General features: G+C 37.7%; 1 protein-coding gene across 1 annotated transcript in view; it reads left to right on the forward strand.

The window, feature by feature from the left end:
• The first annotated feature begins 9122 nt into the window (after positions 1 to 9122).
• LOC140152007 (gamma-aminobutyric acid type B receptor subunit 2-like) overlaps positions 9123 to 17022 on the forward strand; it is a 43169-nt gene continuing 35269 nt past the window's right edge. The window contains 2 exon segments of the mRNA XM_072174308.1: positions 9123 to 9377; positions 16421 to 16558. Coding sequence (XP_072030409.1) covers positions 9132 to 9377; positions 16421 to 16558 — 384 coding nt within the window. The 5' untranslated portion in view covers positions 9123 to 9131.

Consider the following 17022-nt stretch of genomic DNA (forward strand, 5'->3'; position numbering starts at 1 on the left):
GGAAAATCCACGGTCCAAACCTAGAAAAATTAGCGTGTTATTATACGGGATTTTAATCTTCTGTCCCTCCTATCTCCAGGTGAATTTTGTATGACCTACCCCCCCCATCGCGGGTTGCCATTTTCATTACACCCTTCAGACTTGTGTTCGGGTTTGTTTTTAATTTGACATGTAGGCGTATACCTAAATGTATAGCTATGCTATATATTATTATGTAATATCATGTACATGTATAGGCCTATAGGGTGGGGTGGGTGCAGAGGTGTGTGAGGTGGGTAGTGGGGTGTATGTAGGGAAACTTTGAGGTGGTACTCAACACACTTTAACCATGACTTCCAATGCAATTTCACGTGATGAAAGATCCTCATCGTGCTATAAACATGATCAGTCAGTGGCGTAGCTGCCGGGGGGCAGGGGGACAATTCGCCTATTTGGGCCCCGCCCCTAGTGCAAAGAAAATGAGGAAAAAGGAGGAAAAAAAAAAAAAAAAGAGAGGAGAGAGAGGGGGAGAGAGGGCGAAGAGGGGCAGAGAGATGGAGAATCCATACGATATGCAATACCATACGATTATATTCAATAATCCTGGCAATTTTTTTTTATTTGGGCCCCCGCCCCCCCCCCCCAAGTGCAGTGAAATTTGGTGGATTTGGGCCCCCGCCCCATACAGGCTTGCCCCCTTGGAAAAAACCCAGCTACGCCGCTGTGATCAGTAGGAGCGCTGTTAGGCCTGGGAATTTCGTTGCTATATTGAAGTTCTGGCAAAACTGTAGCCATGCCGGTATTCCTATTAAACCCAGGGATATCGATCCACAATGCTAGTATTAGCCTTAGATTTCACGCGTTGATTTTGAAAATTTTTCAGGCGGGAGTAAAAAATGGTGAAATCAAAACGGAAATTCTGACAAAACTATGATATATCACTCACGGTGATGTGCGTTAGAAAGTTGGGAAAAATCCTTCATTAGCGAACTATATTACTTTGAAAAGCTAAAAGGTTGATCCAAAAAAAGGCTCGCGGGCAGAGTTTAAGCCTATCAAAATCGAAAATCTTACACGAAATGACTGAATTTCACGCCTAAGTTTATCACTAGGATTTGAAAAAAATACAGTATCAAGCACTACAATTTGACCTGACATTTACTGAAAAAATGAAAATGATTGCTTTTTATTTGGCCGAGAAAATTAATTTTACATTGAAAAGGTGTAACTCAAAATTTAGCTCATTTCAACACCAAATTCGATCGTTTGTATTGCCTCATTAAATGACTGAGTATGTCTTGCATAACAAAAGAACTGTACGTATATTGCAAAAATGCAAACAAAACAGTCCGTTTAATTAGTGTGTCACCACATATGATGCTGAGCTTAATTTTTACCCTCAATTCACTATAAAATGTGAACAAAACTGGTCATTTCGTTCACCTGGATTGAAATGCCAACCTTGTTTGAAGCATCACAATATAATGTAGCTATATACACGCAAATACAGTTTGATGAACTTGTGTATAAAGGCACGCAATAATGACTAAAAGTGCATCGATAAATTCGAAATTCATTAAACGCCAATTTATACACATTAAGGAACGATTATGGTGTTGATCTTAACTTAGTATTCATATTTTGATTGGTGATTAGGCTAATGGAAATAAATCATGATTTTGCAAGTGCCCGCCCGCAGCAAATGTTTATGTTTACCAACATTTTCATTATTTTGAATAACATGCACTTTTTGGAGTATCTGTACTAAACTTATCAGTAAAATTCCTATTGTCCTTCTAATGATTTTGACACATTTTCATGTAAGCAGAGTTAATGTATAATAGGTATAGGTTTAAGAATGAAATATTCATTATCCTTGTCCTTAATTGAAGTGGAAACTAATGGTCCATTTTCCATTAGCCTTACTTTATTACCATCAAATTTAATGGACAGACAAGTCATCGCCCCGATATCTTCATGGCAGAAATCGTCATGGTAGGTTGAATCCACCGCCACGCATAGCCATTTTATATCGACCTGTTTAATAGTTTTGTGTCACATAAGAGCCGAAGGACATCTGACTAAGGCTACTGACAATAGCCCCGATTAGCCCGGTTACTGTCCTCGCTGTGTGTTAGTCAAGCATGGGACACCATAGGTCATATGGTTTTAGACAACCTTCACGATTGGCCTATACACTGCGCTATCACCCATAGTGGGTAGGATGAAAACTAATATGAGATACTGTATTAGGATCACATATTAAGTATCATGTGAGAGTATAATCTTGTACTCCAGAAGACAGGATCACATATTAAAGAAAAAGCGCCCTCTGTTGTTATTAATCGTATTTAATGCGTATTTACAACGTTGTGAATAAAAATTTGACACCATAGAATATAAAAACTAGTAATTTGATAAGTTAAAATAAGATTTTTAACGGAATAAATCTAAATAATATGATTATGCAGTTTATTCCGTTAAATATTTACCCATAATTTCCCTCATTCTTCAGGCCCTGCCCTCTATCGGGTGCTAATTTAAAGTTTAAGCTTGATTGCTATTGTTTCTTTGTAAGCCTGCGGCGCAACCTTGAACAATATTGTCCTTGAGATAACGAGAAAGCTACCCCCAGCCAGCCCCATACCTCATTTCAATTTTTAACATATCCATATCATGCTTTTTATATTCCATAGTGTCGCACACTTTAATATGTGATCCTGTCTTCTGGAGTACAAGTGTATACTCTCACATGATACTTAATATGTGATCCTAATACAGTATCTCATATTAGTTTTCATGTTCTCCTACCCACTATGGGTGGCGCTATATAATTCGGCACATATAAATTAAAATTATTGTCAGTTTTTGACTCAAGACACAAGCTAGTATCTCAAAGCGCAATCTAACGACTATCATATCTGTTAAAAATATATATTCAAGTGCAAGGAACCACATCTGGTTTCTTTATACGAAATCATTTACGGGAGATATTCAACATTTTCAAACCCGGTATCCAAAGATTTATCGTCTGAATATCAATCGTGCATAGCACATCCACGTGTATCGATCCCATGTATTCATTTCAGTGTCTCTTGCTGTATAGTGTAATTATTAACCGGGCGATGTCGGTGTGAACTGTTTCTTCAACAAAATGTGCAATTGGTATTCCTCGTTTATATTGAGTTCGTGCGACATGTACGAATCACTCTTCTTTACTGTGCTTGTTTGCGAGTCATCGGTAATGACAATATTAAGAGATTCTGATATTTAATTATCATCACACAAGGTGTTGCCTAATCAAGTTATTCAAGAACGGTGTCACTTCGCTCTCCTGCGATTCCTCTTAATTCTTCCACTCGATTCTTCTTTGTGCCTGATGTAGTGACATCATCGGCGGCGGAAACGGGTAACATCCCCCCCCCTAATTTTGGCAAGGGGACGTCCCCCCCTAAAAATCATAACTGAAGAAATAATTTAGCAATACTTGCCTTGTGCATCTTCCTTTTTAACACATAAACACCATGTTTTGGGCCCTATAGGGGAAAATTGCAAAGTTTTGCCCACTTTGCGTGCTCTGGCCCATCAAATAGCAAAACACACCTTAAAGGGGAATATAACGTTTTCACAACATTCTAAAACATTTGTTGATAACTTACTGCAAATATTCTAACTTTATTAATTCTAGCTTTACCACCTGAGCTAATGGGGTTGAGACACACATTTGCAGGTTAACTTGTTCGTATATGACCATGTGTATCGATGATTTGCTCAAAACCCTTTACACTTTTGTGGATGGGGCTCTTCATGTTCGCATATATATTTAAAAGCGCTCGATAGTAACCAAATTATACTATCGAGTTTTACGGTAGTATTATTTCTCAGTATATGCCGGTATTCCCCGTTTATTTCCCGAAGTAAATACTGGTTGTTAGTAAATGGCCAACCCAAATTTTGTTGACACATACGAGGAATAAAGGAAACGTCAAGGCTTGATTATAAGGGGGTATAATTTCGGCCCCGTATGCATGAGGAGGGGAAAACGCCAACAACTTTCGTTTTGATATTGTATTGGCCTAATAGTGCTCAGCACTATGTCGAGTCGTGCGATTTCGGTGTTAAAAGCAAACTTTCACTTGATTTTGTCTCTTGTGGGGGTAAATAATGGGAAAAAAGATGTTTCCATTTTTTAATTTCGTGGGAAGTGGTAAAATCCAAGATAGCCGCCAAAATCCTATAAAACTGACTGACACATGCAAAAAAAAAAGCTATATATCACTCTTAAAATATGCCAAAATGTAAATTTCAAATACTGGAACTACGTAGCCTTGTGTCAGATACTCAAAGAAAGATTTAATATTTCGGAGTAACTGGTAAAATCAAAGATGGCCGCCAAAATCTTGTAAAACTGTCTGACACATGCAAAAAAGCCACATATCTCTCTCAAAGTATGCTCAAAATCTAAATTTCAAACACTGGAACTAGCATTGTGTCAGGCACTTGAAGATATATTTAATATTCTAGCCGTCCCGGTTTCCTCTTTCCATGTGGTGGAATATAAAGGGCATATTCTTTCACAGGCTCGTCATCTTCAAGACGCAGTACATTGTATATGGCCGAGAAATTTGAGTTGATGAATCTTGACTCTGGCAACCAGTGGAGTGGTGTTGGTCAGATTGTAGATGGTTTCATTTGGGATCCGATCCACACGCTTGATGTTTAACATGACTCTGTAGCAAGATGTTGCAAAGGCATTGATCTTGTTTTCCATGTCCTTGGTGATTACCCATGCCTCGCACCCGTACAGAAGGATAATGACACAAGTTGTCTCAAACAGCTTGATTTTTGTTCCGATTGGCAGGGATGGGCTTCTCCAAAAGCGTTCCAGTTTCCAGAAAGCGGCCCAGGCTAGTGCTTTTCTTCTTTTTAGGTCTCCAACACTAGAGCCGATCTTGGAACCCATGTACTTGAAGTCTGTGACATGGTTGATGGTACTAACATAGACTTCAAGTGCTGGCTGGGCGTTACAGTTTGCAGTCATATATTCTGTCTTAGGTGCGCTGATGACAAGGCCTAGATCTGCTGCTGCTGTTGCAGTCCTACTGGGCCCGGGCTATAGAAGATTCCGACAGGGCAATATCATCAGCAAAATCCAGGTCATTCAGCATCTTAGCAGGACACCTGCTTGACCGACGTGGGTAGGTAACAATTCCAGCATCAATTCCAGAAGTTAATTTCTTCAGGAGGTAGTCTACCAGGATAATGAACAGGAATGGTGCCAACACATCACCCTGAAGCACTCCAGTTGTTACTTGGAAAGGCTCTGAGATACTTCCATCTATCATAACGGCACTATTGGAGTCCTTGTAGAGCACCTGGATGGCATTGACCACAACCTTTGGTATTCCATAATGCCGCAGCACTGAGAACATGACGGACCTGTTGATGGAGTCAAAGGCTTTTTTGAAGTCCACAAAAGTGACTGTCAAGGGAAGTTGGTACTCCTTGAAGCCTTCCACGATCCTCCTCAAAATGTGTATTTGCTGAGCACAGCTTCGACCTGATCTAAAGCCAGACTGGTTGCTTCTCAGTAAAGGATCAATGTGAGGCTGCTTATATACTGCTTAAATGTATATGAGTTTGTTTTTATGATCACGTTTCCAAGTGTATAATTATGTCTTTGAACCAAAAGCACAATGTTTTACATAACCAGACCCCTTGCCAGGTCCAAGATGGACGGCATATCAGATACAGTACCTACTCATGGCACTATGGTTATACACCACTAATAGGCCTGGGCGATGCATGGAAATGATGAACTATTTGTTTGCGTGGCATCTGAAAAGACTGTTTAAAATCACTGTAATTGACCAAGTGATATAGCCAAAAAGGTACATTTTGGGTTTTGATGCTTCGAAATGGTATATTTTTCTCATTATATGACACTTTTTAGCATTATATTCGCCCTATCTAATTAATTGTAACTTTCAGCTTCAAGGGCACAATGCCATTTTGTTTGCGAAAAGTCTCATTTCAACCTATGTTGAGTTTTTGATCATTTGGGATCTAAATCATCTAGTTTCACCTGAAATTGGTGGCGTTTAACTTTATTTAACTGTGAGAGTTCTGAATTTGAGAACATTCCACCCGAAATCAGCCATTTTCCCATTGACAACAATGTAATGGGTTTAGGGGTTTAGACAGCGTTATCCTAGATTCACGTCCCTTATCTGGGGTTAGGGCGCCTTATCTGGGGTTTAGACTGCATTATCCTAGATTCACGTCCCTTATCTGGGGTTGGGCGCCTTATCTGGGGTTTAGACTGCATTATCCTAGATTCAGGTCCCTTATCTGGGGTTAGAGCGCCTCATCTTGGTTTAGATGCCTTATCCAGGATTTAGACTACCTTTATATAGGGTGATTCGGATAAGAATGGACCACCTATATCATAAAGTATGTTTAAATGAATAAAACACAATATATTTACATGAATTATGGTAAAACTGTACTTTTATATGAAGTTAATGAACTGAAGAACTGAATGTTTACAAACGTTCCCCTCCCTGGTTCTCTATCACTTTGCGGCAGCGATTCTTCCACCCGTGATCTCCCTCGAGAAGATTAGGAAGAATCGTATGGCCTCCCAATTTCACATAATCCCATGCATCCTTTAGACTTTCTCTTCCATTATAGACCACACATTTTCAACTGGATTGAGAGCAGGGCTGTTTCTTGGCCAAAAATCTCGTCCCAGTATGAGGGAAATATATGACTATTTTGCCTTTAAATCAAAGATGCAACCGGAAGCTATTTGTTCACCCTACATAAAATGGAATAAAAATGAAAAAATATTGCCCCAATTTCATGGAGAAAGTTTCTAAATGGAGGCTGATATGTTGTCTTGAAAATTCATTGACACCCAGATGTTTAGTGCTAACGATAACTACCTGAGGGCAGCATAACTGATCATCTGCCTAGTCCATACTTGTCCGAATCACCCTATATATATAGGGTTTGTGTTCCTTATCTAGGGTTTAAGGTGCCTTAGTGGGGTTTTTAAACTGCCTTATCGGGGGTTTATGTCTCTTATCTGGGGTTAAGGCGCCCTATCTGGGGTTTAGATGCCTTATCTGGGGTTTACGACCCTTATCTGGGGTTAACGATCCTTATCTGAAGTTAAGGCGCCTTATCTGGGATTAAGATGCCTTATCTGTTGTTTACGTTCCTTATCTGGTGTTAAGGCGCCTTATCTGGGGTTTAAACTGCCTTATCTGGGGTTTATGTCTCTTATCTGGGGTTAAGGTGCCCTATCTGGAGTTTAGATGCCTTATCTAGGGTTTACGACCCTTATCTGGGGTTAACGATCCTTATCTAGAGTTAAGGCACCTTACGTGGGGTTTAGATGCCTTATCTGTGGTTTATGTTCCTTATTTAGGGTTAAGGCACCTTATTTGGGGTTTGGACTGCTTTATCTGGAGTCTATGTCCCTTAATCTGGGGTTACGGCGCCTTATCTGGGGTTTAGATACCTCATCTGGGGTTTAGACTGCGTTATGCTAAGGTTAAGGTACAAAATGTATCTTAGCCCCAGGTAAGGATCGTAAACCCCGTATAAGGCCGTATAAACCACCGATAAGATAATAATATAAGCAAAATTCTGCATTTTAGTGGTGGTTATTTTTAAATTTTGGCAGCCATCTTGGGATTTAAGGTCCTGTGCTGTTTTAGATTATTCCAATGGATTTCTAGACCCTGTAAACATGGGTATAGACACCAGCATCATACTTCTAGGACTTTTTGCACCCTAGATATAGCCAAATTAATTTTCACTGGCGGCCATTTTGAAATTTTGGCAGCCATCTTGGAATGATAGGCTCTAGGCTGTTGTAAATTACTCTATTGGATTCCTTGACCCTGAAAACATGGGTATAGACATCAGAATCGTGCTGCTGGGTGCTTCTCTGACCAAGTTATGGTGATTTTAAGGGATTTTGGCGGCCATCTTGAAAAACGCCCTCTACCAAGAATTCCCACACTTTTCGATGGTGCAGACTTCTCTCATTTTATTCAGCGTCCTCAAATCTATAAAGAAACACCTTCAAAACTTCTTGTACTCAACCCGAGAAGGGACTTCCATTCTGTACCCTACTAAAGCGCAATTTATGAGTAAAATATGGCAAATTTTCAATCACGGCGGCCATCTTGGATTTTAGGGACTAAACGGTCTTTAAAAAATGGAAACATGTTTTATTTCAATCTTTGCCTTCCAATGCAATGAAATCAATTGAGAAATTGCTTTTAACAAAGAAAGCGCACGACTTCTCCTTTGTTCAACATAGTGCTGGGCACTATAATCTAAAATGCATTTATTGGTTTCCTTAACTCAGTAGTAATAATAAGTTGGGGAAAAAATTGCGAAATATATTACTTTAAAAAGCTTAAAAGATAATCCAAACAAATGTTCATGGGCCAAGTTCAGGCCTGTCAAAATCGGAAATCTTGCACAAGAAGACTAAATTTCACGCGTAAGTTTAAACATCATGGTTTTTTTTTTCTGATAATTACTGGAAAAATGGAAAATTATTTTTAATTTTAAAGCGAATGTGATCGGTTCCCGTGCCTAATAAAATGACTGAGTGAGCCTTATACCAATAACTAACGAGTGACTAACGTTCTTAGTGGTACAATATAAAAAGCGAAATCAAATCGTGCATGCTTAGCTTTATACTTGCAAACGGCTTGCATTCATTGTATTATTGGAAGGAGTTTGGTTTGTCATATCAAGCATTTTATACGAGTACGCTTGATGCTCCGCTTGGCTCTGCTTGGTCAATGTCATACAGCACCAGCATAATGATCGCTTGGACGTACTGTATTCAATGTTTTAGTACATTTTGATGATAGCACACGCTATGTTTTCAATTCTGATCGAACAGAAAATAACTATGTAAGAAGTTATTTTGACAAATTTAGCTATTTTTGCATTTGTACAAAATAGCGTTTTGCTTTTTGATGGATGTCATCATGCATAATTTAACAACATTGACAATAAAAGTACTGTTAGCTTGTATTCTATTTTCATCTGTCAGATTTACATTCGGTACAACAACTCATGTTTTTGGTGGACTTCAAGTTACAACGCAGTCTTTGTCAATGAATGCTTCTCAATTGGAGTCAACTGCTGTTTCAGAGACAAACAGTGACACCAATAGAGTCCATCCAGACGACATTACAAGTGATGGCAAAATTCCAATTTATCTTGGCGGATTCTTTTCACATGGTGGTGTATGGGATTGCAGTGGGATTTTACCAGCAGTAGAGATGGCACTGGATCATATAAATGCCAGATCAGACATATTACCTGAATACGATCTCAAAATGGTTTGGAATGATACATAGGTGAGTTCACGAAGAGGAGGGAGAAACGCATGCTACATCCTTATCAACTTTACTGCTGATATGATATGAGACCTGGGATATGGGGTCACAGAGGCTACTAGAGCCTAATACATTACTTGCATTACTTATCAATAAGTAGGTATCCATGATACTCTATGAATAGCCCATTAGTTAATAATTTGCGTCCTCGAATGGAAACTCGATATAGAATCTCTCAAAGGCAAATATAGGTACACCTTTAAGTTGCAACAATCCCAGGCCACATTCAACTATTTTGTCAATATCACTTCCATGCAAACATGTTTAGACAAAAACCTTGATAAATCCCTTTTTTCTATTGGTAGCATCGGTGTCATGAATTAGTTATCATTTACGAAGGAAGTCCCAGATAGACCTCCCGGGGTCAACCTTTACAGGAGGTTGGCTCTCACCCGTACCTTGGAGTAGAAATTGACAACACGAGCTGGAATGGTCACTATCAGAACATCTAAAGGCAACTAGGTACCAGGACTCCTCTAGAGGAATTTATGGTTCTGGCCAGGAGAATTGAAAGACACAGTGTACAGAACGCTGGTAAGACCAATACTGGAGTACGCCGGATGCTTATGGGACCCTTATAAGAAGAAGGATATTGTAGTTGAAGTTGTGCAGTGAAAGGCAGCACGATGACTACTACAGAAAACTTAACAGTGTCTCAAAAACGATCAGGGAGCTGTGACGGAAAACGTTGCAACCAGTGGCGTAGATTTCTTTTTTCATGGGGGGGGGGGGGGGAATAAAAAACTTGAAATATAGTAAATCCAGGCACCTTTTGGCGACAGAATAAGGTTATGCCACAAATATTTGCTATTTTGAAGCTAAATTGGTTTCGGTTAGGTTTAGGTTTACGGTTAAGATTAGGGTTAGGGTGAAGTTCAGGGTTATGGTTAGGGTAAGAATTGTGGATTATAATTTTGTTACTGGGTTTTCGGACTGATGAAGCTTCGGACTGTCGACCTCAATTGGGAATATTTGTTCCACGAAATTCAAGTTGTTTCGGGGAATATGGGGTTTTACGCGAATTTCATTATGATATGTGTACAAACCATGTCAACTTTGTTTGAAGCATCAAAATATAATTTGCCTATATATAAAATATTTTTGATAACGTGTGTATGAAAGCATTCAATAATGACTAAAAGTGCATCGTTGATACGAAATTCATTAAACCACAATATATACAAATGAATGAACAATTATGGTGTTGATCTTAAGTTGATATTCATATTTTAATTGGTAATTAGCCTGATGGAAACGAATCATGATTGTACTGACTAGATGCACTATTGAATTAAGATGGCCTTGTATGTAGACATATGTAAAAGGTTCATTCATTGTTATTATTATTTTTTATTTTTTTATTTTTATGATTTCAAAGATTTATTAAGTCCATTTCTAAATGCACCAATGCGCTTTATAGAATAAATATACATACAAATTATAAGTGGCCCATTTCAATTTCCTCCAGCTGTGTATTTATCATCTGAAAACATGTTAGTGGCACTGTTACTAATATAATACATGTATATAAAATATATAATGCATTGGCACAATTTCTCATTCATATTTCCGTAAAATAAACATTAAAACATCAAAATCATTTGAAAAACAAATGCCTTTGATATAACTTATAAAAACAGTACTACTACTTACTCATGACCTTAAGTTAAATGAAGTCTTAATTATTACTGACATAAGCCCATTTCTAAGACATCATTATGAGATAATAATATTTGAAAAGTATGCAATACTGAATAACAAAATTAGTCCAACTAGCAAAACATCGGCCACAATTAAATTCAGAAGCCGTGAAACACATAGCACGAATTTGGTGGCATATAAGCAAATTAAATGAAATTCAAAAAGGGACTGCAACATTTGATTGACGAAAATTTGTATCATCGATCTTTAATTTACAAAAAAGCTCAATCAAAGCTTTCATACAAAATCCCCACTTCAACACACAGTTACTAGTGAAAAATACACTTGAATAAATAAATAATAAAGTAAGCCCCACCAGAGTTTAACATTAACAATGATTAATTATATAATAAATTCTTTTAGTGCAGAAGCATTAACAAGGTACATAATTTTTCAAGCATACCTAGGAATTAACAGCTGAAATGTAGAAGATAACGTTGACGATACTTCGTCCAGGCACAAATTACCTGGCGAGTGTTTTTTCGGTGAATTTTTACAGGACAGGCAAAATGTAGCCAAAAATCGGATGTATTACTTTGATCAGAGCCGACTGTGACGGTTTTTTTTATCATGGGTATCTGCCCTGTCTTTTCCAGATTTGCCACGGGGAGAGCGGAATTGGGGTTTTCCCCATAGCTGTTTAACCCTGAATTTACACTTAATTTAGGTGTAATTTGTCTTGGGTCCAATCGCTACCATGGAAAGTTTGCTATATCTTAAAAAATATAATGATTGTTTGTACTAGATTGGGTTTTTTTGCGTCTCATATTTGAAAGAACCAATATTTAATTGCAATATTTCGAAACCAAAACTGGGTGCTATGATGTACGACACTGGGTCACGAGTACACATTTTACCAAGTTGTCAATAGGAATTTGCTTCATTTTGCATATGCATGACTTTCTTGTGATAACCATCAAGATGTGTCTATTTTCAGAACAAAAGATGAGGTTGTTCATGCTACTTGAAGAGTTTAAGGGGGTACTACACCCCTGCCCAATTTTGTGCCTAATTTTGCACTTTTCTCAAAAAATATAGCGCATTGGTGACAAGTAAGATATGTATATTATAGGGGCAAGGACTACAACTACTGCACTGGAAATTTTATATCAGCACAGACAACCGTTGTGGAGTTACAGTAAAAATGAGGAATCCCAATATTTGATCAATAAATCAATAACTACTTGCCTTGAGTTGCTGAATTTTCAGTGCAATAGTTGTAGTCCTTGCCCCTATAATATACATATCTTACTTTTCACCAATGCGCTATAATTTTTGGGAAAACTGCAAAAATAGGCACAAAATTGGCCAGGGGTGTAGTACCCCCTTAAACAGATATGAAATGTGCTGGGTAGGTGTTTTTTTTCATGGATGGAATTTGCTGTAATCAACGAAATCTTGCGAATGACTCATTTTCAGTCTAGATTGACACTCAACATAATTCAAATTGGTTAAATTTTGTCGAAAATAGGATATTTTCTTTTGAATTTAAACTTGAATATACAATTGCAATGAAATTCCAAGTGACAAAAGTTCCCTAAATATATAGTCAGTTACACCACATACATCCATCCCTGGTATCTGAGTTTTTTCATATTATACTCAGAAAAGGATTTTATTATAAAAAAAAAAGTCTTCAGTGCACGTAGTCTCCATCACAGTCGGTTTCTGGCGTGTATGTTTGCGATTGAGCCACATGACGATTGAGTCTTCTGACTTTTTGCTTTTCAGTTAATGTTAAATTTATTTAGTACCATCCCTAAATTAAGGCCACGCTACCCACGGCCAGGGAATTGTCCGACTTCGTCGTAAGTCGGACTTTTATTAAATTTTCCTTAAACCCCTGGTCCGTGACATAAATTTGGTCTTATTGAATCTGGACATAATAAACGCTTATTTTGCAAACAGATAATACTCTGTGATTATTTATGGATGAAAACTATGGAAAATGCTATCAATGAAATAATTAATATATTGAACATACATTTTATTTTCTCAACGATGAAAATCTGTTCACAAATAAAGTTTTTAGGACCTATAATATTTAACATTAAATTCTACTTTTGCACAATAACTTCGCAGAAGTATTATAGTCCTACTCAATGCATTCAGAATACAAAATACAAGATTGGATTGAGAAATCAGTCTTTTTGATTATAATGTGCTTTGTAACTAGCAATAAACTATGCATTGTAAATAAATATATTTTAAATAAAATGCCAGCTTTTAAGGAATCGCATGAGCCATATTTTAGCCATAGGTTTAGCCATTTAATTAAAAAACTGTAGTGTACTAAATATTGGTAAATGATAGAAAAGGCAAAAAGACAGAAGTTTGTAGTTATGAATGAGAGAGTTGACAAGACGTTGTAGGAGATAGATTGATACGGACATGATATGGGTAAGCCCGAAAATGTTAAAGGTCAGGTCAAGGTCATCCGAGGTGAATTGAGTATAGATTGTCAGATTGTCGACCATAATTCTGCGCTAAAATTGTTAAAGGTCATCTGAGGTCGACTATGTATACTAGTATATCGTTGGATTGTCAGAATGTTCAAAGTCGTGTCAAGGTCATTTGATGTCAACGGAGCATTGATTGCGGATTGGCATAAAACGTGGTGCATGTAATCACAATTAAGCGTCAAGATCAGCAAGGTCCCATGAAGTTTAACAGTTACTGATAATAGGCAGTTGGATTGACATGAAACTTGGTTGATATGATCACCCTTGACCAGCGAACATTCTTAAGGTCGTCTGAATATTGATTGTTGGATTGTCGTGAAACTCGGTGGATGTTGCGATTTAATTTGATTATCTTTGTGTACAATTAAAATATATTTCATGAGACATTCTAGGGATTTCCCTCTAAGCAAATTGAATGGATAGCTGAGAATTCCCCTTTTCAGTGTGTTGCACAATTGGAAAGTCCCCTGAGATTGTAAAGTGAAAATGATGTCATGCAATTTCCCTAAGGAAGTGATGTAATGAGAAAGGTTAATGTTATGATTAAGGCTTGGGAATTCCCAAGATCACATTTGGCTATTAATACTTGGGATTTCCCAGTGCTTGATTATAAGAAAATGTAAACACGATTATTTACAGTTTATAGTGTTGATCTGGGCTAGCTAGCTAATATGCTTACAGTCCAATTCCTTCAAAGAAAGGAAATTGCGAACCAGAATTAATTTATGTAGTGAATGCACTACTACCTGCCAGTGTTGTCGGAGAAGATCTCGAATACGTCAAAGAACGTACTTCTTCCAAGAAAGGAATATATATTCTTCTGTTGACTTGCTGAAGTCTGGTTTATGCATAGATTATCTGAATATGATGATCTATGGTTTTTTGATTCAACGCAACTGTCAATATAAGTGAGGACAACTGCATCGCAGTCCTGCTTCCTGAAGATATTGTGTGAAAGGTGGAAATATCACAATTTTTGGAGAAAGCAGCGCAAGGAGTTAAGTTTGGAGAAAGCAGTGCAAAGAGTTAAGGTTGGAGAACGGCGCAAGGAGATTGGAGAAAGCAACGCCATTTTTGTGTGAGGATTTTATTCGCAAGGATATTTATCAATGCAAGTGTACAGAGGACTTCGCTGATTTTCGCAGGGCAAGAGAATAAGGATATACATCAGCCGTCCAGAACATTGCAAGAACTCTTTATGATCACCAAGAAGAAGAATGCTGGCTAAGTACTAAATAGTTACAGAGTGATTATATTTGATTATTGTGTATGTGCATTTGATGTCATATAGTGTACCAATCATAACTTGCTTTCAATTAAAGACTTAGATTTTGTTAGCTTAATCAAACAGTGTATTTGTGTTGTGCATTCGTGTGAGTTCGGATAAAAAGAGATTTTGGCCTTGAGTCAAGTACGACTCGTTACAATGTGATTTCCATTGAACCGTTTGTTACAAGTATGGATTAAATGTAGACCTATTTAGCACACATTGTTTATTTCAGCTTTCAACATAAATATTCTTGAGTATTTCCTAATATGTCATTTCGTGGTATAAATACCATATCTCCCACCCGATTAGTTGCGCCACACACAGAAACATTACTAGCATTTCAAGTAGTTTTCAATGCAAAATTATGAAACATGATCTTCATCCATGGCGTTTTCTTTTTTAAAGACTGTTCTTGTTTGTTCTTGCGGAGATTTGAAGCCGGTACCACGCTGGTCCCTGTTGAATGTGATAGAATAAAGCCATTATGCAGAGTTATCATTCTGCTGATAATAGAGTTGAGTACATAAAGATCGAGAGCCCTTATATTTTGTACATAATATTGTTTTCTTTGGATTGTAACCTTTTTGGGATACACTGTATATAAGAAGCACTCGGGGGAAACCAAACCGTGTATGTTATTAGTTTGAACTAATGCAGGCGGTTTTAAAACAAATTCCATTAACTAATGGACTAATCCTTCCTGCAAATTACAGAAAAAACACATAATTATCTAAAGAAATGTCAAAGTCAGAGGGTTTAAAAATGGAATTGCGGGATTTCAAAATATGAAATCATGTTCCTAAAAAAGTTGGGTTTTTCTTTTGTCTTGTTATGTTTTTTTTATATTAAACCTTACACCCATAAATACCACAAAATACCACAATGATAACCACGGCGCATGAATCGCACGTGATGCGATAACGCAAGCAACCTAAGTGCTATAAGCTCAGGGAATCGCTGACCGGGCCAGTGCAACCTCTGTGGCTACCGGCTGGTGATCGTGTGCTTGGCATGCGACTGATGCGAGGAGTCTGAGGTCCGAATTCCGGAGATACCAGGTGATTTCTTGTTCATCTTCTCTCCTTTTTCGTTTCTTCTTTAACTTCCGATAGCAAAAAGCAGTGTCCGCTGTTAGGGTTACTTAACGTGTAATTTCCTAGTGAGGCATATATTATTAACCCTAACACTCATAAATACCACAAAATACCAAAAGGCAGTGTCCGGTGTTGGGTTAATAAACAAAATGTACAGAGGAGCAACAAAATACACAGCATAGCAGAATTACAACAAGATATCAATATAAAATTTTACATCAATAATTTGGATAACACACATTAATGAAAAATTTTTAATGTGGGGAAATTCATCATAAAAATACATTACATTTTAAGGAAATTTAATTTATATACAAAATGCATAGAAGAAAGAACTACCTGTATATAATTTCTTGTAAAACACACACACACACACACCCACAAACACACCCCGACCTACTCTTTTGGGGAAATATCACAGGATCGAATAATAATTAATCAATTATAAACTACTATTTATCTTATATAATTCAACAGTGTGAAGCTGCTTTAGGAACACGAGTATTGTTTGACCAGTTATTCCACGAACCCCAGAAACTGATTCTAATCGGAGATGGTTGTGCAACATCCTCACAAGCTATTGCCGGCACTGCGTACCACTGGAATCTGAATATGGTAAGTTAGCACCTTTAGATGAAACACTGATATCGCCCGGCCCATTTGGCTCGATATTTCACTTGCACAACACGGTAAACCCTAATCCTAACCCTAATCTTACTGTCCTAACCCTAACCGTATAAACAGTGACCCCGTCTTTGTTGTTGATCTTGGTCAAACAAGCATACATTTTTGGTGGGTATGATCTCCCGGAATTGAGAAAGATGTGTCTTTGGGAGGTGACGATGTACCGGTAAAAGGGGGTCTTTTGGAGCTGCGAACAGTCAAATGAAGGGTCTTTGTTTACTTTCTGGTTGTAAATCGCCTGAAAAACAAACCAGAAATGTGAGAAATGAGTAATTTAGGGGCTTTTAGAGCTCTGTTTTGGTAAAATTTAGGGAACTTTCGGAGCTATACTTGGTCCAAAAACAGGTGTCTTTCCGGAGGAGCATACCGTATGGTTATTTGTGCTATGTAGGAAT

Source organism: Amphiura filiformis, chromosome 5, assembly GCF_039555335.1.
Source record: "Amphiura filiformis chromosome 5, Afil_fr2py, whole genome shotgun sequence".
In the NCBI taxonomy this organism is placed as follows: Eukaryota; Metazoa; Echinodermata; class Ophiuroidea; order Amphilepidida; family Amphiuridae; genus Amphiura; species Amphiura filiformis.